Source organism: Idiotropiscis lumnitzeri, chromosome 18 (assembly GCF_059441095.1).
Source record: "Idiotropiscis lumnitzeri isolate Australia: NSW breed Sydney's pygmy pipehorse chromosome 18, RoL_Ilum_1.0, whole genome shotgun sequence".
Taxonomy (NCBI): domain Eukaryota; kingdom Metazoa; phylum Chordata; class Actinopteri; order Syngnathiformes; family Syngnathidae; genus Idiotropiscis; species Idiotropiscis lumnitzeri.
Genome location: NC_142408.1, coordinates 6,850,135 through 6,872,160, shown reverse-complemented (window position 1 = coordinate 6,872,160; position 22,026 = coordinate 6,850,135). Strand labels below are relative to the sequence as shown.

The 22,026-nt window shown below is 40.5% G+C and overlaps 4 protein-coding genes across 4 annotated transcripts; 1 reads left to right on the top strand and 3 right to left on the bottom strand.

Annotated features, from left to right (window-relative positions):
- The first annotated feature begins 57 nt into the window (after nucleotides 1–57).
- Nucleotides 58–1,739, top strand: cimip2b (ciliary microtubule inner protein 2B). The gene is made up of 6 exons (XM_088282058.1): nucleotides 58–113; nucleotides 198–355; nucleotides 440–594; nucleotides 1,127–1,275; nucleotides 1,379–1,557; nucleotides 1,648–1,739. Exons 1-6 carry the CDS (start codon nucleotides 58–60, stop codon nucleotides 1,737–1,739), a joined length of 789 nt encoding a protein of 262 aa, XP_088138184.1.
- A 956-nt stretch (nucleotides 1,740–2,695) lies between these two features.
- Nucleotides 2,696–11,308, bottom strand: LOC148319289 (uncharacterized). Its single transcript, XM_088280543.1, has 10 exons — nucleotides 11,028–11,308; nucleotides 7,430–8,655; nucleotides 7,034–7,214; nucleotides 6,152–6,925; nucleotides 4,901–4,977; nucleotides 4,345–4,519; nucleotides 4,157–4,262; nucleotides 4,033–4,079; nucleotides 3,234–3,774; nucleotides 2,696–2,834 (listed from the first exon to the last, which is right to left on the bottom strand). The coding sequence occupies exons 2-10, from the start codon at nucleotides 8,600–8,602 to the stop codon at nucleotides 2,750–2,752; spliced, it is 3,159 nt and encodes a 1,052-aa protein (XP_088136669.1). The 5' UTR covers nucleotides 8,603–8,655; nucleotides 11,028–11,308; the 3' UTR covers nucleotides 2,696–2,749.
- A 702-nt stretch (nucleotides 11,309–12,010) lies between these two features.
- Nucleotides 12,011–14,013, bottom strand: LOC148319288 (liver-expressed antimicrobial peptide 2). Its single transcript, XM_088280750.1, has 3 exons — nucleotides 13,377–14,013; nucleotides 13,147–13,286; nucleotides 12,011–12,408 (listed from the first exon to the last, which is right to left on the bottom strand). Exons 1-3 carry the CDS (start codon nucleotides 13,440–13,442, stop codon nucleotides 12,375–12,377), a joined length of 240 nt encoding a protein of 79 aa, XP_088136876.1. The 5' UTR covers nucleotides 13,443–14,013; the 3' UTR covers nucleotides 12,011–12,374.
- Nucleotides 14,014–14,036: 23 nt separating this feature from the next.
- On the bottom strand, nucleotides 14,037–21,272 carry scarb2c (scavenger receptor class B, member 2c). The gene is made up of 12 exons (XM_088280748.1): nucleotides 21,017–21,272; nucleotides 20,498–20,655; nucleotides 19,384–19,528; nucleotides 19,077–19,268; nucleotides 18,867–18,958; nucleotides 18,143–18,262; nucleotides 16,905–17,083; nucleotides 16,714–16,832; nucleotides 16,551–16,624; nucleotides 15,832–15,883; nucleotides 15,527–15,679; nucleotides 14,037–14,932 (listed from the first exon to the last, which is right to left on the bottom strand). Exons 1-12 carry the CDS (start codon nucleotides 21,134–21,136, stop codon nucleotides 14,894–14,896), a joined length of 1,443 nt encoding a protein of 480 aa, XP_088136874.1. The 5' UTR covers nucleotides 21,137–21,272; the 3' UTR covers nucleotides 14,037–14,893.
- Between the last annotated feature and the right edge of the window lie 754 nt (nucleotides 21,273–22,026).

Genomic DNA, 22,026 nt, shown 5'->3' with positions numbered 1-22,026 from the left:
TGAGCAACCAGCCAACAACAGTGCAGGTGACCCAGCGGGGCCTCTCAAAGCACTACTATGGAGACAGAATCGAGCACAGTTCGGTTGGTGCGCGATCCGCGTTACATACCGGGGTGAGTACAACCCTCCGTGCATATCTTGTCATTTTTCTGGCCAAGAATTATGAACTATTTTAATGTGGGGGTGTGTGTTTTTAGATACTCGGGTTATCGTCCACAGCTTAAGTTCAAAATAGGCAAGTCATATGGCCAGCTGATGGCCGAGCTGAGGAACCCGGTCCGGCACCCGGCTGCTGATGACATCATCAGAAGCATCCCTGAGAGACACGCCGGCCGGATCATGCCCGGTTACACCGGTAGATACCACACATACGCAACTAATTGGCACGCTAAAGGCTCGAGCCATACGAACCTTACACTCCCTTGTTTCTTGCTTGTAGGTTTCATCCCCAAAAGGCACAACTACCTTGCCTGCAGCTATGCCGAAACATGTCAGAGAGCATTTGCGGACTTTTACCAAGAGACGTATGCAAATATTCGACGGGCGTCGAAGAATTCATCTCTTTCTGTCAACTATTCGCAACAGCAGTCGGAGGTTTAAGATCAATCTTCTCTGTTCTGTGACTGCGACTACATTACAAAGTTACACTTAATAATCAAATGAGATTTGAAATGAGAGTTTTGACAGTTTCACAGCAACGCAATTCAATTCAATAAATCCAATTTAAATATTTGTTTTAGGCTTAAAACATTAGAGTTTCTTTTTAACAGCATACCATTTAGATGACAATTTTAGTGAAGGCAGATTTTTTCACACTTCTTATATTGGATTACAGTCGTGAGTACATTGAGATGTACCTAATGAAGTGTCCAGTGAGTCTGCATGCTTGAATCCTTTTATCCATGTTGAATTATGAATGGAGGAGCTCAGTTTCAGTTCAGTGTAACGTCACCCAACTTCCCAAAAGGGAAAGGCCACATAAATGGAAACATTCAAGCTTGAATTATTTCTATGGCATAATTCACAATTGCTAGTATTGTATTTGATCATTATTTTATTTATTTATTTTTACTATATTTTTTTTTTAGAAAAAAATGTTTTTGTAAGACATGTTGATGATTTTTAGGTCCAGAAGTCAACAGCCCCCCAAACCACAATTTCGGATCATGTGGTGTCCCACACGCCCTTAAAGAGCTTCGCTCCCATTGCAAAAGCAAATTTGCTGGACGATGAGAAGCCGTGCAAGTACTTCATGTCAGGTACAACACAAGGCTAATTGCTAATCATTGAATGAACTCAGGTTAAATCTTGCGTCGTCAAAACAAATAAATTCCAATAAATAAATATATTAAAAAGTTTAGCGATGATTGAGAATGATTGTGCCGAAATCCCGCTTGGTCATTGGGAAAGGCTACCCCATTGCCACCAATGAGGCCCGTGTCCACTTGGGAAGGCCGCAGGGCGGCGGCGGCGACGACGGTGCGCTACCATCCAGACGTGCAATCTACCCGACATGCCACAGGGGCGTGGTGCCATTCTTCACGGGACATATCCCAGGTGTGTAGCGCCGTACATCTCAGATTGATCCGAGATAGTGGGCTCCAAAGTCCGGCTTCCGTTTATTAACTGGAATTAACCATCCCACAGGATACAAATTCATGTATGGCCACACCTTTGGCCATCTTTCCAAGAAAGCTTTGGAGAAAAGTGTCAACCGGAAAGCTCGTCAACAGAGTTGAATAACAAAAAGAAGAAGAAACGACCATCGCTACTGTTTTATTGATTGTCTTTGGACATTAAAGGACGCGTTCCAACATTGTCATCATTTGTCGGACGTCACACGATTCCATTGATTGTCGCAGGCTATTGCGCAAGTGTACATTTGCATATTAACGCTACTTGTTTTTTTTTGCGATCTATCAAAACAACACAGTTGACGACATCGATCTCAATCAGACCATTTTCCAGACCGTCGTTAGAGTTCATCTCGAAAAAGATAAATACAGTACCAGGTTAGGTGATCTTGTTTTACTGTTGCTATGCAATATCATGCAAATGTGGAGGGAAAACATGCAAGGAATTATCTTAAAACCAAAATAAACTCATGACGTCATGTTTAAAAGTCAGTTATTTAAATGGGTTTTGTGTTGTGAAGGAAAAAAAAATCTAGTTTGTTAGATGACTTCTGACAACATTCCAAAAGAATATGTTATGATGAGGAATATGCAGCAGCAGTTACTGTTAAATTAATTTAACAAACAACAAATAAATGCAACATTAAGATTTACACAAAAATATGAAAAATTGACGTGGTCGCATTCCTATCGGGTTGAAAATGACAAATTGAATGATTATCTTGTTGGTGGTTACTGATTTACAAAGCAAGCTTTACCAGAAGAATGGCAAATAAAATGAAGTCAGATGACTGACGTGGAGCCAACAAGGTACAAAAAAAAGCAACTAATTGAGATTGGTGATGAATGCAAACCGTCTGACCTTTTTGTCACGTTTGAGTTTAAATAAAAAAATAATAAATAAATAAATAAATAAAATAAAACAAACAGATAAATAAATAAATAAATAAATAAATAAATAAATAAAATAAAATAAAATAAAAAATAATCAAATAAAATAAAATAAAATTAAATTAAATTAAAAAAAATAAAATAAAATAAAATAAAATTAAATTAAATTAAAAAAATAAAATAAAATAACCATTGTTTACAACTAGCTGGACAGTCGAACTGCTTCAAGGCTTCAATGACCTGATGGATTGAGTCAAGAGTCCGAGGTGTGATTTGTCCAGATGGAGCCACTGTGATGGACGATGGCATCTGGAAAAAAAAACACCACAAAACCAAGATTAGGAACAACCCAAATTTTGCACAATTTTGGAAAGTAGTTCTTACAGATCGTCACTAGGTGGCAGTATTGCACTGTAACGACCTTTCTTTTTCATCTTCATTAAATCTGTCAAAGTGAGTAGATTTACTTTATTGTAGTCTGCTTTTACAGTGGCTAACTTTTATCTGTACTTGTGTGACAATTAGGAAAGTTAAATGCCGTATGAACAGTTCATAAAGGTTTTATAATGCAGACAGTTTGCCGACTCTTGAAATAAAAGATCATTCAGTTTTGTTAAGTTTGGAATTGGAAGTTCTATCACGATCCGTTGGTCAAACTTCATCGAGGCACTTCAAATTACCAGTTGAAGGTCTTACACAAGAACTTACCCTTTGACTTGACTCGGCGAAGTTGTCAGCAGCCTGGTGGAAGTATTGCCGGCTCCAAAAAGTTTGGCCCAGCGAAGTCCACCCTGGCAGGGTCTCCCAACATGAACACTGGCTGTCGTTTCATTGTCTCTCTCTATAATCGTGCCGTCCATACTTAGTGGAGGTCCGGCATCGAGGCAATTGCGGCTGCAGCCAAATTCTGCCACCACAGATTCCCCCAAGTTGCTCCATTCTGGAACGGAAGCGAAAACAACCTGGCTCCCGTTGATCGGTATCACTTCAGATTTCTTCTCTGGATTCCGTGGATGCTCATTGGTCTGGCGGCCTGAGATGGCGCCGAAGAGCAGCGCGGGAGAAAAACACTCGCCCGTTGGGATTGGTCGTCCATTACGTAGCTGCTTGGGCTCCAGAAGCAAGTCAAGCTCAAACGGCAAGACGGAAAGAGGCTGCAGGAGGAGAAGAAGCTCCTGAAACAAAGGTCGACATCGACCCAATGACATGGACAGGAACCCCCAACTGTGGTAGTGCGAAGTCACCACATCTGCCGAAGACAAAGAGACATGTCCGACCAAGTTGGACTTTTTGACACCCAAGTACAGTGGAAAGGGAGACAAACGTGCACAACTCATTCCAGAATGTCAGTCATCTTAACTGTCTTGCAAATGTACGCACGGACGGTGACAAACACTTTTTGAGCTGCATTTTATGTTGACTTAAATATTAAAAAGAGGAAACGAGACCCCCCCCAAAAAAAAGGCAAATTCTGCTACTTTTTTCACAGCACTCGTGAGGCGCTCACCTCTTTGACAGTGGAGGTGACTAAGCCAGAATTCCAAAGATCTCAAGCTGAAAAGCAATTAAGGGACTTTTGTGAGTGGCATCTCGAGCATTATCATGACAAAAAAAAAAAGATCCAAACTCACTTAAGCAAGCCCATGATGAAGGCCTTCAGCTTCATGCTGTGGCTGTTAAGCTGTGAACACTTGAGGATTTTGCATACCAGGCTGTAGAGAACCTCGGTCGATGGACCTGTTGCACCAAAAGGTCAAGAAAAGTTAGTAAGAATTAAAAAAAAAAAAAATCATTCAAAGTAACCCTTTTTTTCAATGACCAGGTTTGGTAGAGACTTCTACGACGATCCAGGAAGAGTTTCGACGCTGACCGATGACGAGGTCTAATTTGTGATCTCTGAGACCGTCTTCCAGAATGTTCTGGATGGCTGGACACAGGTGATCCAGAACCAGACTGGCCATCATGGCGCTCAGATAGCTGTTCCCGAGACGCATCTGTGGTGCAAACAGTAAATTAATAAAAATCAGTCAAATTCACATGAAGTGAACGTGATCGTTGCAGCCTCGTCACGCGATCCGTTTGGTTTCAGTTGCATCAACATGTGAGCGGACAAACTGACAGAAGGGCAACCAATCAATCATTTGGCAATATTTTGTTGCGCATTTTAGAATGGAAAGCGCTAATTTACAAGTTGATGGTAAGAATGATTTTTGAACGTCTCAACAAAATAAAGTATTAACACAACCAAATATCACGACGGGAACTTTGCTTTTTGTAAGAATGTTAAGGAAGTATCATGAAGCTTTTTACATTTTTACAAAATGCATCTGAAGGTTGCTTATTTTTGTGTGTTGGAATGTAAATGACAAGCGTACCTTTTCTTGAGGATCTCTGCTGTTGCCAAAATGAGCGATGATTAAATCCACTGCACTGCTCACCGACCTCAGCAAACCTGGACACAAAAATCATTTTTTTATATCATATTATATTTATTATTTTTATACTTTGTTAAAGCGCAAGTCAACAGCCAAAACGTCTATGTGCCTTGACGAGTCGGAACACGTCAGTCTGATTAATATTGCCTTTGTGGACTATTGAAAGCAGCAAAATCCACACATTTTTTTTAGCCATCTGAGACGGCGGCCATTTTGTCACTTCCTGTCGACTGAAAATGACATCACAGTTGCGCAAGGCTCAAGTAACGACCAATCACTGCTCACGTTTTCTGAACCGGAGCCCTGATTGGTCGTTAGCTGAGCTCTGACCAGCTGTGATGGTCAACACAAGTGACAAAATGGCCGCCGCCTCAGATGGCTAAAAACAGGTGGATTTTACCGCTTAACTCGTATTTGCAATATTAATCCGAATGTTTTATGAGTGGGCCTGCTTTGAACTTATTCTTGTAAAGAATATTTTTTGGGTTGAATGACAAAATATTTCTCCTTATCTTATATATGGTTGGTCCTTATATGGTTTATTTAGGATACTTTTATTAAAGTGAAGTAGTATTTGAGTGACTGGAATAATATAGTTAGTGCACTGGCAGATTTATTTATTTTTTCAATACATTTTAATGAAACACATTTTTGTAAGGCGCAGTGATGAGTTAACGCTAATCACGAACTGGGTCATCGTGGAGAAGTGAGAATTTTTTTTCTCTCTCCATGTCATGCTGGCTCGTCCCCGCAGACGTCATGCTGAATCGTTGATGCAAGCCGACGCCGCCCGCCGGGCCAACGGCACATCACGACACAAACCTCCGACGATCTGCTTGCCTCAAATTTCAATCGTTAAAGACTGGAACAGGCTCGAAAAGAAAAAAAAACCGCTGATGCAGCTCATAAATCATTCGTGCTGTTTGTACTGCATCATTTTTGTGCTCTCACGTAGGCCAGCGAGCAGATGGCTTAGCCAATCCCATGCAGGGAGAGTTGAAAATAGGTCGTGTGTGAGAGGAAGCCCCTTCAGGGCATTGAAGGAGCCGCTCAAGCAAAGTGCTTTTTTTCCCCCCTGCTCCTCTTCACAGGAACGTTTCATCGGACAGATGTGCCACCAAAAAAAAAGAAAAAAAAAAATCCGATCACTCATGTCAATTTGGACACACTTTGATATTGGGTCACTCTCACCTCTCCTCTGGAGATGACTGATGGACAGAGACTCATAAGAGGAGTCAGGTGAGAGGTCCGTTGGCAGCCTGTCATTCAGGAGGAGCGGTTGGCCATGTTGACCCTCACAGACGCCTTGGTGCGTTTGTTGACGTTGTCGACCAGAAGCAGCGAAGGAGAGCAGAGAACCCAAAGAGGAACGCGACGCCATGGAGGAGAGAGCAGCTGTTAAACGAAAGCTTTGAGGTTGAGGAGTCGGTGGGAGAGGCTTTGCATGATAGGCGTTGTTGCTTTGGGCTACGGAATCGGAGAATATGGAGTCAAAGAAGTTCTGGTTGTGGGATCGGCCGGGAATTTGTTGGGTCTCCTTTGGGCTTGTGAGGCTTATAAGATCCTGGTAGGTCGGAATGCGAACAAACTTGGGCTGGCATGGAGTTTGCGGGCTTCTTCTGTCCCGATTGAGCTTTGAGTTGGTCTGAGTCGAATCTGGACTTTCACTTTGGTGGGCCTGAATGCGTGACGTTTGGTGGTTGATGCCGTCTGGACTCGGCGTGCAAGTGGAGCAGGTGTCAGAGCTGGAACAAGCGTCCATGAAGATGGTACCAGGTGCCAGGTGCGGATTGGGCTTGAAATCTGGTTGGGAGCGTCCCGATTTCTTGCTGTTTTTTTGTTTCACGTACTGTTCAAGCAGACAACCCAGCTGCGGAGCCTCGGTGTGACCGGGACCAAGCACGATAGACTGAATTGGGAGAGATGTTGGCCTCTGTGGTTTACTGGAGCACATCAAACTTGTCCCTGAATAAGAGCCACAAAAATCAATCACATTAACACTGCCGTTTTTTTTTTTTTCAAAAATGTATCACGTTCATTTTTCTTGTGCCCAAAAGGCAAACCTTTCCTTACCTTTATCAAAGTGGTCTTGTTCCTGGTTTAATGTCGTATATTTTGGGGGAGTTGTCTTGCAAAGAAAACACGGCATGCGGCGATGGTTATGGACGTGGTCTTTCAGCCCGGAGGGAGATTGCTCTTTGGAAGTGCCGGAAAGCCGAAAATCCGGGCACGGAAAACCTTCCCTCTGTTGATCCTGAGACGGAATAGACAGGACAAGATTTGGTTCTGGCGTCATGGTCGGTCAAATTAAACATATTCGGATGCTTTTTTTTTTTTTGTGTAGTTCTTTTTAGGTATTAATATTTGTCATTGTTGATTTGTTGTTTTAGCGGCGAATATTGCTGAGCGACAAATGACAACGCATCCAAAATCATCGAGAAATAGTCAGACATTTAGAGTCAACCTTACTTCCGTTCCCAAATGCTCTTGTCCGCTTCTCTTCGGATCGACAAAGTGGATGTCGGCGCCGTTGATGCTCTCGTCTTTAGGGCAGCTGGTGAAGTCGGACCCGGTTGCACTGGGCGACTGGGATGAAAGATCACAAGTCACAAGCTTGTAGTACGTCTGATTCGTCCCAGTGAGCAGTGCAGCTTGGCTTTGGGGACAGGAAGCCCGCTCAGAAAAGTCCAGGGAAGAGAAACCTGCAGGAGGTGGATGCTCCGAGGGATAACGAGTGCGGCTTGAATCACGATCTTGAGGCGCCCAGCGTGGTGCAGCCTGGAAAAGCGCCTCTTCCAGCGGACTCGGCAAGCTTTGCTCACTCGCCAGAGGTTGGAGGTTGAGGAACACTGACCCCTCAGATGACGGAGATGGACGATCTGCCGGGCTGCTGAGGTCTTGAGGCACGGCAGGGTTGTTGCTGCGGTTGTACATGGTGCCGAAATTCACCAGGACCCCATCGGAGCTGCCGTAGGAAGAGTCACTGGCATAGTCGGCTTGGCTGTTGGGGAACATCTCGGAGGAAGACTCGTGTTGTTTGTGGATGTAGCAGGAGATGCCATCGGGCCTTCCGTCCGGTCCCGTGAGACCAGATGTGCTGACATGGGTGGGCTGGAACCGCAGCAAGTTTTCATGGCCCCAGTCCAAGTTCCCGTGGGCGGCACGGTTGTCGGAGTTTTGGTGCCAGTTGGAAGTCCCGTGCAACACAAAAGATGAATCCTCGTGGTATTTGTGAAGGTTGTCCCCGTCGCTATCCTCGTCATCCTCATCCGCGTCTGGATTGGGAAGGAACGAGTTGTGCGAGCGCTGACTTCCTCTTGCTCGAACATCCTCCTTTCTTGTTTCTTCTGCCGAGGAAGCGGAGATGCACTCGCCGGTGCCCTCCTCCTCCTCCTCCTCGACTCGGTCCTCATTGAGGCTTCCGAAACTGCTGGAAAAATGCTTATGACAAATAGCGATAGGATTCTCCTGGCTAATGTTGTCTCGCTCTGGGAGGGACGCCGCCCGAGGAAGACCTGCAGATCCCGGCCGCCTGGCTGAGCCGCACAGGGCTTGAACGGGAAGTTGCCAGGCGGGAAGCGGAAGCAGCGGGAAGTGGCACGCGATCAGGGTGTCCCCCGAGAGACTGGATGCGCCAATCATACTGGTGCACTCAGAGGAATCGGATTCACGGTCCTCATCTTGGGGAAGAAATCCTGCAAATATACAACACAGACTGTCGTTTGCAAAGAAGAAACTACATTTTTGCTGTACTCAGGTTCACATATAATTTGAGATAAAATGATGACATAAATGACGGTTATAAAAGGAACAAAAAAATTAATAAAAAATAAAATACAATAAAAAAAAAATATATAAGAAATATAACTTGAGATAAAATGAACACATTTATATATATATATATATATATATATATATATTTTTTTTTTATTATTTTTTTAAATTTATTTATTTATTTATTTCATTTTATCTCAAGTTATATGTAAACTTGTTAGCCTGGGGTGTTATTCAGTTATTGCTAAAATTGGAGTAGACAGGATATGAATTAAATTAAACATGTTATATTAACAAAACACAACTACTCCGGCAATTAATCTTAGTTCATCTAAGAAATTATAATATCAGATTGTGTGAGAATTATGAAAATTGCTTGTCTATGTTGGCATTTTCCTTGCTGATGATTCAGATAAACAATGAGATGCACTTTGCTGCTAAACATTTGGAGTGTGCAACATGAGAAGCGGCGGACCGCCGAAGAGTCGAAAGAAATGCCACAAACCAACAAACTCCTTTTCGTTCTCAGCCTGATCCTACCAGAACGTCTCTGCCTTCCACTTTTTTTCTTAGCTTGTGTAAGTAGGTCAGCAGCACTGCAGACAAATACTGCCAGCACTGCTATGAGCAAAAGCGCGTTCACTGCAAACTCACACGCGTTCATTCCAACACCCAGTTTGCACGCTATTTCAATTGAAAGCAGACAGACCAATTTTCCCCCACAAGATTTGTTCTTTACGTAAAAAACAGAATATGAATTCAACTAAGTGTTAAATATTAATCCCATGAGGGAGAATTACATTCTTTGTCACTCTTTTTTTGTTTTGTTTTTTATAGCAACTTAATAAAAACGATAATACATTTTGTTAAATGGTATGGTCGAGAATGGATGGAGAGATCTGTTAATATATAAAATAAAAATGACGATTTAGAATTTATTTAAACATTGTAATACTTCACAAATTAAATAAAATCACCAAGCAGAAAAATGTTGATAGGCGTCAAGAGTGTTGTCGTGGCATCATTCACGTAAACTTGTGTGGAGATAATCTTCTTTATCACAACATGGCTTATAGTTGCAGAAAAAAAAAAAACATCCCTGCCATGGCAACAAAGAGTAAACAATCTAATACCATACGGTCAAGAACGGTTTCATCACATTTTCTAGTTTTAGAAATTGGGTTAATCTGCTGAGTTGGTGGCAGAATTCACAACAACAAAGATAATCTGTTGACCGCTTTTTTCTGCATTGAGAAGGAAACACATCAGACCACAGAAGATTGGGGGTTTCCGTTTACAAACTTAACATTCCATTATGAACTTGATTTTGAATAAATGATTAAATCTATCAATTGATATATCCTATACTTGATCGATATTAGGTGCAATGACAATAATCGACAACTAATTAATTATCAAATTAATTGATAATTATTTATAATCACATTGTCATGTAATACCTTTGTATTAAAAAAAATTCCCAACAGTAAATATTCCCCAATTTCCTTTTGTCCTGCATGATAGCAGACTGATCAGCGTTTTGTTGAATCAAAAATAAAACATTTGCTTGTTACGGACCAAACCAGGAAGTAACTGAATCATGATTTAATTTTTCTGCACTGTAAACCTAAAATAATGTTCTATTTTTGAATAAATGGATGGAAAAAGGTTTCAGGGACTTTCTATGTCACAATTAGGTCAGTCCACACGTGCGTTTGTTATTTGACCAATATAATGTGTTGAAAATGGCTTGCACTCTTTGACAACGCAATGTTAATGCTTGAACGAACATGCAGTTTTTTTTCTCCTCAGAAAGTGAATGATTTTGAAGGGTTGGTAACTACCGCCCGAGGACAGCTGGGATGGGCTGCAGCACGCCCGCGACCCTCGGTTTGAAGAACCGCTGGATAAACAAACGCAGTATGACACCGACAGTCAGGAAGTGATTCCACATCAGCTTCCACTCTTCTGGGGAACACTCACTAAAACGTTTGAGATCATCTGTGGGAATTTCTGCACATTTGTGACGTCGCTGATGTTGCGCGAGGAAATCTCGAGTTCTAAAGCACATCCCGTGGGAGACGTTCTTCCGCATCGAAGTCACCCAGCACAACCCTTGAGTGACTAAAAGTACGGTTCAAATGCTGCTGCCCAATAATGTACATAAAAAATAAAAAAAAAACAAGATAATGGAGAAATATAGAATGCAGATAGAACACACGCGCGCGCGCACACACATAAAAGGGACAAGTCACGTGATGACAATCAAGTACAGTTTAATGATAATACTTACAAAAAGATGTCAGTCACGAGTCATCTGCATCCTCTTCTACTACGATCACTTTCTTGTGTAAGCATCTTCAAAAAAAACAGCGTACGTCCTAAATTATTTACAAATGAAGATCACGTGATTTTTGGCGTACGCGCATTCCAGATGAAAGGCTATTCTCGAGTCAAGTGAGATGGTTTAGGTTTAGTAATCCAATGATGAAGCGGTACCGAGCTTGCATCTCCAAGGTCCGATAGGACCCCCTCATGCCGAAGCTTCGGTACCACCGCCAGCCAGCTGGAGGAACTGTGACGTCACGAGGTTGTCAACAAATGAGGAAAGAGGAAGTGCAGTATCCAAGACACAGTCGGGGGGAAAAAAACAACTCAAAATAGGTCTACAGTTCATTATCTGTTTTTAAAAATAAATATAACAATACTGTTAGTTGTTGGAATATTGCTAGTACCGATTAATATATCATTGTAATATAACCATAACCTATCACACTATAAATAATAATAATGAAAAAAGAAAATAATAAAACTAACTAAACACAAAACGATTTAAAAAGTAAACACTCAAAATTATTTTGGAAATAGAAAATACTCCCAAGGAACATAAAGAACAAAAATTTATTCAAGTTTGGGTCCACTCTATTTTTATATTCTAAGAATTTCTTAATGGTATTTTTTTTCTTTTATTATTTTCCTTTTTGGCTAATATATCATAACGTGTTTATGGACGCGCCAAAATGAGTAAAAATCTGGCTAAGGCTGCTCTCTAGTGGCAAGAATAAAGATTGACCTCTGGACACAATATTAGGTACACCTGGACAGTACAATATCATCGGGCAATTTGCCCATACGTTAAAATTAAAAACACAATCATGGCCACATTTCAATTAAAATTTCTATTAAAATGTTTAGAGAATGGCTATTAAATTGCTCAACTTAATCTCAATAGTTAAAAAAATAGGCATCATCGGTATACATTTATTTGACTTACTTTGGAAGTGTTGAAAATGCAACATAATGACATTGTTTACAATATGTACACATAAATATATAAAACTTTTAAACATTGCATTGCTGTGTATATTTGACCAATAAACAGATTTATATGGTGCTGGGTCACATGACTATTGCCTTTTACAGCTTTGTTTTGTTGCTGTGCAGAGACTAATCAGATTACTAAAGTTGATCTGATCATTAATAAAAAGACAGTAGCCAAGTCTTCAATTCAAGCAGAACGTTACGATTATGCAATGTAACGTTCCTTTTTTTTCTTTTCAGTTTTTTTTTTAGTTGATTTGATCCATGAAGCAGCAGCTTGTTGTGCCAACACTCGCCCTGATGGAATTGTTTGTGTTCTTCACGTGAATTTCCAGAAAGAGCAAACGGTTCTCCTGTAAAAAACAAAACAAAACAAAACAAATATTATATATTTTTCCTAACATACCCGAAGATTTAAAATGGTCATACAGCACAATGTGAAAACATCTCTCGTAAATGACAATCAAAAACATTATTTTAAAATGATAAGAATTATAAAACAAACTTGGAAAATAAAGAACCGTTTTGCTTGTGAGAAAACGTACAAACAAATAAATGGCTTAAAAATTGGAAAGATGAAACAATATTTGAAAAATAAGACAATTTAAAAAATTATTAAAAAATTACAAAGAAATTAAAAAATTTAAAAATTAATACATACAAAATATCAAAATATTACCATGAAGATTCACAGAGGATAAAATTAAAATTAATGGACACACAAATGTTTAAATAAAATGTAGATACATGTAGGCTACGTAATAAACAAATTGAATGAAATACTGTTCAACATCCGTGCTCCCCTTGAAAGGCATGAACAGTTATTTTTATTCTAATCGAAAAAAAAAAAAAAGTAAATCTGAAAAAGTGCACTATAACTGACCCACTCTCCTATACGATCATAAATTCTACGGATGGCTTATTAAGCCATTACCCACCTGTCCAAAACAAATGCTTATAATAGAATCATTTGTCAAATCTTTTTTTTTCCCACCCCCATCATTTTTGGGGGTGGGGAAAAAAAAAGCCAAAGCCTTCCCTAAACTAATAAGAGTTGAACAATTTCCAAAGGTTTGCCAGATGTAGTGTACCTGCAGTATTTGGTGGCACACTCCATGTGATCCCTGCAGCTGGCGCCCACCGGCTTCATGGAGTTCCAGCGCCACAGCAAAGATCTCTTGCTCCGCTGGACCAAGCCAGTCCAGTCTTCGGGCACAGGCACTGAATCCACCTGATGACGGCATTTTAATTAAAAAAAAAAAAAAGTTTTAGTTTGCATTTTTCAAAACACACCTTAAAGCAATGTGTTTAACTTACATACCTGTGTGCTGCATAGGAGAGCCATAAACAGAGACAAAACAACAACCTTCAGCACGAGTGTCTTCATGTTGTCCAGACGGAGCTAAATGTCCTCATGCAGCGTGGCTTCGATTAAAAAGGTTGTAATTAGGTTAAGGAGGAGCTAGCATTAAAGATCAGTTGCCTTCTTGGACACATGTGAGCCTGAGGGCGAAACCAATGTGATCTCCAGATCCAAGCAGGCCGAGGCACTTATCAGTATTTACTGCAAAGTAGTCTTTAACCTGCGGATTGAGGACAACTCCACGTGTGTCACACACCAAAGACGTAACCAAGCACCGTCAGAGAAGATGGATTTTTACTTTCATGGCAAGTGAGGTCAAGACACTTTTTATTCCACTTTAACCGTCATGGCACAGCTGGAAAATTCTTCTTTTTAAACTTATTTTGTAGTCGTAGTAGTGTTTAGGAGTGTGTGCGCGTGCATCGTGCCATGCAAAAGCGTGTATGCACATTACATCAGCGCTTCTAATTCTAAACTATCGAAATAATCCCCATCATCTTTTTTGCTCTTTTGTGACTCTCTTTGTAGTAGATTTAATGTGAAAAAAAAAATGTTGCGCAATCACAAGCTGCTCATAACAGTCGAACATGACAAAAAAATTCAGCGTACGACAACATGTTAATGTGAAGCACAATGACTTTATTATCGAAATTTGGCTCACAGCAAGTGACAAATTGCTTGATAAGCGACATATTAAGTGGACACAAAACTACCGGAATTGATGTGACCTAGTTAGCTGCGTGTAAACATTTCATTTTCTTTTTTTTTTCTCCTCATCTGAAACTGCACAAAGAACGCAAAGAAGACTTGATGACAGTTCTGATAGTGGTTATTGTGATCATTTGTGTCGTACAGTAACTTAACTCATGCAGCACATTTGAAAAGATATTCACTGATAGTACTCAGACAAAATGTTACTGGTAACAAGGGTCATACAAAAAGGAGGCGGCATTTCTAGCAGCGAGCTAGCAAAAAAAGTAAGCATCATCAGCGTTGTGTCAGCAGGATTTGGGGGAAATGGGGAACTGGAATCAGGGCAAAACAACTCAAATCACACAAAAACTTCCCTTTATACTGTTAGTGTACAATACTATGTTATTCCAGGTTCACTGAACTGTAGTTCACTTATTTTTTTTCACAATTTTCTCCGATAAAATGCGCATTAAAAATATTTATTTACAAGTACTGCAGCTTGATGGCTTGCACTCACTTTGCGCTATAGCAGTTCTGACACTTTGTTGGTAGGTTAAAAAAAATAAAATAAAATAAAAGCTGTCATCTTTAAAACTGCCTGGAGGTTTGATTAGTTCAGTACTTCTTGGTTGAGCCAACCAAGAATGACACAAAAGCAAATTTGTACTCGGACCTCAAAAGGTGCAGATTCACAAAAAACATACTTGGGTTCGGTAAGGCAGGAAATTCTGGCGGCGTGCTGCCTGTCACTTCCTGTCAGAGGGGGGTGGGGGGCTGCGAGGCTACGACGTAAGCAGCGGCTGACGTTCTGCAGCGGTACTCTGAGGGGGTGGGGGGGCAAAATAAAATAAATATAATACACAAAATATCATTCAAATGTATTTATGGTACATGTTTTATTTTAACGAACTAAAATCATCCAGAGAGAATATTTCAAAGAAAAAAAGTCATTTACATAAAACTATGTATTGCTATGCAATAAATTTGTGTATTTAAATTATATTAAAGCAATTTGATACGTATAGTACATCATTTATACCTTTTTTTTTTTTTTTAAATGTAATTTTATTAATGTTATATTAAAGTTAAAAAAAAAAAATCAATACAGAAAAAGTGTTTTATCAGTCCCGCCATCATATTTTAAAAACTAATATCAACTGTGGATCGCTTAAAAGTCATACAGCCTAATTAGGTCAATTTATTTGGTGAAAAACAACCTAACGCAATACGGTTGCCTTTTAGAATAGAATAGAATAGAATAGAAATCCCTTTATTGTCATTGTACTCAAGTGTGCAACGAGATTAGAGGGGGGAGCTGTTAGCCGCTGCGTCCATGCGCGCCGCCATCTTGGATTCATTTCTTTCGGAACCAAAGTGCAAAGTAACATGCAGAAATGTGTGAGGAAGTGACTCACCTCTGGCATCTTGTGGCGACACACCAGCAACATGAAGACCCCGCCCAGGAGGATGCCGATCCCCATCAGTATGAAAGGAATGTTTATCAGCACGTTCAGCTCCGTCAGCACGCCGTTCAGCTTGGTCACCGATGAGGCATCGACGACGACGCTCTGTGGATGTCAGGAGGGTTACAGGGGTGACTTGTTTTTTTTTTTGTTGTTGTTGTAAGGAACCTGTGGTGGTCTTATTTGGGGAGAAGTAAGGTGTGTACGTCTCTGGCTTTGGAATGATGACGTGTGCGCGTGTGTGAGTGTGCATTTACCTCATTCAGGTAGAGTACAGGAAAGATTACGGTGGTCACGTTTCCTGTTTGGCTGAAAAATCAGGAAAATTAAATCCATAATCAGGGGTGCAATATTTAACATTTCATGCAAAATGGCTGATCGACTGTAATGTCCAAATAAGACATTCCGACAAACACTCCGGTGTCATTCTGTGCAGCTATAGTGTATATGTGAGCCCAAAAGGGAATCTATTTTTAGCCTTGTTGCATGTTGTGTGAGCGTAAGGCCTTTGCGCTGGGAAGTCAAAGTTCTCCGTCCATGCCCTCGTACAGCAAATATTCAAGTTATTTATCGATCTCAAAACTCCTGATCGCGTAAAGCTTCATATATACAGAATACATTGTAAATGTATGGAATTGTTTTATTTTACTCATTGAACTTTGCATGCAGACAGCTGGTTGGAAAAACTACACTTGGTCGTGTGAATTCACTTACAGTAACGAAAACAAAAACGGAACACGCGATTCATGATAATGTGAAGTCGATAGAACAAATTCAACATTTTTCATGTCATGATTATCTTTGTTCCTTTCAAGTAAAACACTGGCGCAACAAAGTCCATCAATAAAGATGATGGTGGCGTTATTAGTTTACAGTTTAAGAATTCCTGGAAGCCCTCACCGACTTTTGTCCAGTCACAAGGACAAAATGGTGATTAAAAATAGTAAAGTGCTCTGCGCGCATGTGACTCCCTCACCTGAATTTGTCCATTTTCTCAACGAACACGTTGACCTGGAGACGTTTCGCAGCTTGCAGGACAACTCCAGTGAGCTGCAAAAAAAGCAGTTGGAGTGCAACCTGATCATAAACTGAAAAACTTCAGCTCTTTGAAAATAATTCAAGCAAAGAGTTTGTCTAACCGGATTGAGATCAATGAAGGTTTGGTGATACTGCTTGTGGGGCCTCATTCCAAAGACCGCCCGCACAAATTTCTCATCTCCCTGGTAGAAGTGGGGCGAGGACATTACGATGGGCGCATCTGAACACAGAACAAGATACGCCAGTTATCAAGGAAACGGGGCAATCGCACTTAAACGTGACATTTCCTCACCTTGTTTGCACGGCTTGACGCTAAGGACGCCCGAGCCGAGGCAGTTGCCGGCCGGGACGCAGAAGCCAGCGTTGGACGGGTTCACCGATGCGTTGGCGAACACCTGGCTGGGGGGGGAGAAGCGATAGCCGGGGATTCCTTTCACTACCACGTCCTTCTCAAACACAGCATATATCGACCTGTGAGAGAAAATGATCATCATAAACGGAGCTCAGTCACTCATCAAGATTTTTGAGGCTTAACATTTATATGTTGATTTAAAAAAAAAAAAAAAAAAAAAACTGTCAAAGGCTGATGATGAAAATGAAAATATGTGTCAGCACTATCATGCAGAAACAGCCATCTCCACCTCGGGTGCGATGCCTTAGTAATGTCATCAATCACCACTAGATGGCAGACATGTCATAGTTGTGATTAAACGGGTTCTCGTACTGGCAGGCCGAATCATTTTTTTGCACATTTGGAATGGTATGCAGGACAAACAGTGTAATGCAATGATGTTAACATGTTGAGTGAGTTAATTTGGGTGAAAAAAAAAAAATGCCAAAAATGAGTTCTTGCACTTCATGTCGTTCAGCGGTTTTGTGCCGTCCTTGAATGGTATTTTTTTCATCGTCTGTGAACGAGGAAGTAGTCCACAAAAATACAGACAGATAAAACAAATACGCCGTTTGGTTTTCTTTTTCTTTTTTTTTTTTTCCCCTCCTCGCATCTGTTATCGGTTTAACCTTAGCGGAGGGCGACAAAGAGAAATTGTACGTGAAAATCTAACAGTGTTGATTTGACTATCCCTTCTCAATGGTCTTTCCCCACAGAGCATTCCTCTCTTTTAAACGGCTTGATAAATTTGTGAATTTTTCAGAGGGAAATCACAAACAGATGAATGGTTTCAAAGAGTACTAGAGAAGCAGTAAAGAAACAAGAGTTTTCATTTGTGAGGCTGCCTGGCCAGATCAAATCTGATATGATTAATCTCATATCCAGATCTGGATAATGGAGAAGGAAAGGTTTCCTAACTGAATCCAGAAAGAAAGATAGAACAAGAGCAAAAAAAAAAAAAAAGGACTGTAAATAATCACAGTCATTGTTGATTTTGTCATGCGGATTTATTTTTTGTCATCTGCACCTCATCTTTGTTAATTCTGTTTAAAGCATGCATTTTTTTTTCCCGTCTGGGATTTGGAAATAAAAGTCAACAAAAATAGTCAATCAAGCCATAAACGTGTTGACTGAGCCACCTGCACAGGTCCGAGGAGAACATGTAGAGAATTTCGTTCTTTGTGAGGACAGAATGGAAGGAGGCGCCGTTGGTCCCGTTGATCATGTTGCACTCGTCAGACGTCCACCAATTCAACGAGCTGCATACATCAACAAACACATTTAGTAAAGAACACAATTGAATTTACTTTTGTTTTCAAGGAATATTAAGGCCCAACTTAAACCCTCATTATGAAAACGAAAGTCTTACTATTCCAATAATAGAGTATCTGAAAACTCAAATTCTAAATATGACACAGCAGCTTGAGCCCAACAAGCCCGCGAAGCTTCAACGGTGCGTTGCAATGGAATTGAAATAAAAATGGCGAAGCAGCAGCTAGCAAAAACTGAAAATTCTAATTCAAAGAATTTCAATATTGTAAGTAACAGTGAGCAGCTGTTGAAAAGATGTTGCATTCTCACCTCTTTCTCTTCAAGAAACAAATCAGAAAGACAACTTTTGGTTGTTCCTCAATAGACAAAACAGCAATTTCAAAAAATATCAAGACACAAGAATGGACTGTTAAACATTCATTTTGGTTCAATTTTTATTTACTTTGAGGTGCATCACATTTGAATTGAAATAAAGTCCAGTTTTATGTAATTTTCCGGCGTCAATAATCAAAACGTAAAAAGTGGCTTACAAGGAATGGGAACACTGATACGATTCAATCAAATGCATCCCGATCGAGCGGGCATGATTACCTTTGACTGTTCCAAGTATCCACTCGAGCAAAGTCCTCGTAGTCCTGCTGGCCTGTGAGGAACACGTATTCCCCGTCATTGGTCGCGTTGCTCTGGAATCACATCACAAAGGGGCTTGTGTCAACAAAACAGTCACACAAAGTTCAAGACAAAAAAACTGATTGGACTCTTGATTAGTTTTCATCAATTCGCAGCTTGGCCCTTCTTGACCTTGTAGAAGAGTCCAAAAACAGGATCCACGTCGGGTTTTAAAGTGTGGATGGCGTTCAGCAGAGCATCTTGGTATCCCCACAGGAGCTCTCCCACAGTACGTGTGACAAACAGGCCCTCGCCTTTGTCCTTCATGAACGACGAGATCAGGTTGGCGTAAATGGGCTGATCCTTGAACTTCTCCATCACCGTCTAAACGACAGGGAGCAAAGAGTGAACCGTGGGTTGTTTTTTTTTTTCCTCCTCCTGGCTCAATTTGACATAAGTGAGTTTGTGGTCGAATGCAAAAGTCTGAAGGGACGCTCACCATAGCGGGGATGTTAACAGTCCTGATGAGTTCACTCTCCGGACCACGTGACATGTCACGCTGGAATATGTATGTTTTAGTGTTGACCGCTGCGACTTTGGTACCATTATCCTGAAAGAGCACATCCTCCATAGGCCGGTACTCTCTAGGGTTGAACAAAAAATGGGTTTGAGTGATGGTGATGGCGCTTCATCTCAAATTAGAGGTGAATCGGAGAAGGGACTTGGGAGGTATGGCCCACCAAATTTGGACATTTTTGGCAAAAAGAGGCGTGCCTGCCTCCCTTGAAATTTTTAGATCTTTCAGGAACTACTGGGTCAGTCGTCAGAAAAAAAAGGCTATTGTTGGAACGAGAATTCAACAAGAATTCCAAATCCGCAAACGTTTAGAAGATTGGTGTATGTTTTAGTAAGTTCACCAGTTGATGTTGAAATTCATTGGCACAGTACTTTAGGAGTACACATTTACATGCAATAAATTCTGATTCAAGCCTGAAAGAGTTGACCAGCTTGTTTTCCAATTTTCCAACCCGTTCCACACGAAACAAAACAACAACATTGAGCTATTTCAAGATTTCATTTCATGGCAGTACAAGCTGACAAACTCGTGTTTCCAAACGTCAACCACTGAAACTGTTTATTTATTAACATTTTTGCTGTTTAAATGCAGGGCATACTTGAACCACTTAGTGAATTTACTGTAATTCTGTCCACTTGAATGCATTTCTTGAAAACGGGGTTTCCTACAACATTTCTTTCTTACGATACTGAGTTTTATACATGCATATTCTTATTTTGCGTGTTTTCGACGTAAAATGGGTTTCAAAACAAACGGAGAAAAGACAAGCGAATTTTTTTTTCTTTTGAGGAAAAATGGGACATTTATTGGCCTATACACAAATGATCACACGGCACAAGGTACATGGTGTAAAATTGTTGAGGGACCCTATGATATATAGATTAACAAAGATTCATTTGCAGCAAAGCAAATAAATGATCAATCCAACCGATTATATGATTACTTGGAAATCACTGCCCTAATAGATGCCTGCGACCGTCTTCAGTACTGTCTGCGTGCATCTTTCTCTTCTGCCGTGTACTTTTTGCACGCTTACCTGTACGTGTATGGTCCAATTTCTAACACAGCAGGCCTGTCCCCGTCCAGCACCTCCAGAGGATTGGTCAGGTTGAAGAAATAAAACTGCATGTAGATCGGCGCCGGTGGGTCCTCCCAAGCATCAAACGCATCTGTGCCATTCTTTAACACGATTTCCTGTTGAGAAGACGCAGAGAGAAGTTTAATCTCAGTTAAGAAAATGAGCAGTTTCGTGCCAAATAAAAAAAAAATAAAAAAGAGAGAGAATTGATATCACATTTTGAGCCACACTTGTATTACACAAACAAGCAACTATGACAGAAAGAACATTTTGAAAGTAAAATGATATGCTGACCAAACTGAAAGTGGTATCACGTGGGGAAAGAGGTCAGATGGCATTTCAGAACAAAATGAGGCCAGCGAGAGGGACAAGCAAGGCGTTACTTTTAGTCCTAAACTTTAGTCAACATTATTTGTCTCACATGTAATATTAACTGTCATAGCCGCAATGTCAGATGTGCGCATGGTGTTTGCTTACCTTTTTCACCATTGACTCCACCAGTTTCGAAAACACGTTAGACAAGGTCAGCGCGATGCCCGAAATGAGAATTAAAAACGAAAATAGTCCGCACGCATAAATAAAACATGATTTAAACATGATGGAAACGCACTGCGTGACGTCTGGCGTTGACAAGTGATGCTAAATATGACACCAACGCCCCAGAAATGCGTGCTGTAATTGTTTTGATAAACCCGGAAGTCACCCAAGAAACAAAGACTAAATACCAGAATAAAATACTAATTTACTTCCACTTCCTGTTTCTTCGACGGCCGCTTCATTATTTTTTTTATATCACCGCAAAAGGCGTCATATTTAACCCATGCGTAAGTAAAATAATACACACGTTCATAGTTTTACGATATTTTACTTTCTGGTGCTTGTAAAAGATTAATAAAGTTTGTGCTACGGTTTTACCTTTTCGACTACTATGCTTTGCAGTCAATCGCGTGACTTTCAGGAAACGCATTTTCTTGGTTCTCCGGAGTTCTAGTCATTTTTAAAAATCAACATATAATTTAAGTTAACGTAAATTAAATGTTAGAATTTATTTAAGTAGGCCGCGCTCGAGACACATGACTAATTCACAAATAAACACAGAACAGCTCATCTTCTGACTAGCGAACGTCATGGCAAGCGATATTGTCATAATGTCATGTGTTAACTCGTTTTAAATTTCATCAAGCATCCGTGAACGTGAATATTCATGCGACACGGAGGGGAAAAGTAGTGCGGTACAAACCACCTTGATGGCATTCAAACAGGTTCTCCCACGCCAATCCATTTGAGCCAAAGCAATGACAAATGCTTTGAGCTAATTTATACAGAAACATGTGGTTGTTGTTATACCAGTATGCATTTCAAATGACATAACATACTTTATGCAATGATATGGTGATATTGACTCCAACAGCATCTCCACTAGAGGTCAGTGTCTTTCTTTTATTCTTCTTCTTCCAAAGAGGCAGTACAAGTATTGATGCCCATCA

Excerpts from the sequence above, each read along its gene's own strand:
- cimip2b (XM_088282058.1), top strand. The coding sequence starts at position 58 with ATGGAGACAGAATCGAGCACAGTTCGGTTGGTGCGCGATCCGCGTTAC. Across the intron at positions 595-1,126 it reads ATTCGCAACAGCAGTCGGAG|GTCCAGAAGTCAACAGCCCC; the intron begins GTTTAAGATCAA and ends GATGATTTTTAG. Across the intron at positions 1,558-1,647 it reads CTTCACGGGACATATCCCAG|GATACAAATTCATGTATGGC; the intron begins GTGTGTAGCGCC and ends ACCATCCCACAG.
- LOC148319289 (XM_088280543.1), bottom strand. The coding sequence starts at position 8,602 with ATGATTGGCGCATCCAGTCTCTCGGGGGACACCCTGATCGCGTGCCAC. Across the intron at positions 6,926-7,033 it reads ACAAGACCACTTTGATAAAG|GGACAAGTTTGATGTGCTCC; the intron begins GTAAGGAAAGGT and ends GCTCTTATTCAG. Across the intron at positions 2,835-3,233 it reads TCGCCGAGTCAAGTCAAAGG|ATGCCATCGTCCATCACAGT; the intron begins GTAAGTTCTTGT and ends TTTTTTTTCCAG.
- LOC148319288 (XM_088280750.1), bottom strand. The coding sequence starts at position 13,442 with ATGAAGACACTCGTGCTGAAGGTTGTTGTTTTGTCTCTGTTTATGGCT. Across the intron at positions 13,287-13,376 it reads CTCTCCTATGCAGCACACAG|GTGGATTCAGTGCCTGTGCC; the intron begins GTATGTAAGTTA and ends TGCCGTCATCAG. Across the intron at positions 12,409-13,146 it reads TGTGCCACCAAATACTGCAG|GAGAACCGTTTGCTCTTTCT; the intron begins GTACACTACATC and ends TGTTTTTTACAG.
- scarb2c (XM_088280748.1), bottom strand. The coding sequence starts at position 21,136 with ATGTTTAAATCATGTTTTATTTATGCGTGCGGACTATTTTCGTTTTTA. Across the intron at positions 16,833-16,904 it reads CGTCAAGCCGTGCAAACAAG|ATGCGCCCATCGTAATGTCC; the intron begins GTGAGGAAATGT and ends TTCTGTGTTCAG. Across the intron at positions 14,933-15,526 it reads GTCGCCACAAGATGCCAGAG|AGTACCGCTGCAGAACGTCA; the intron begins GTGAGTCACTTC and ends CCACCCCCTCAG.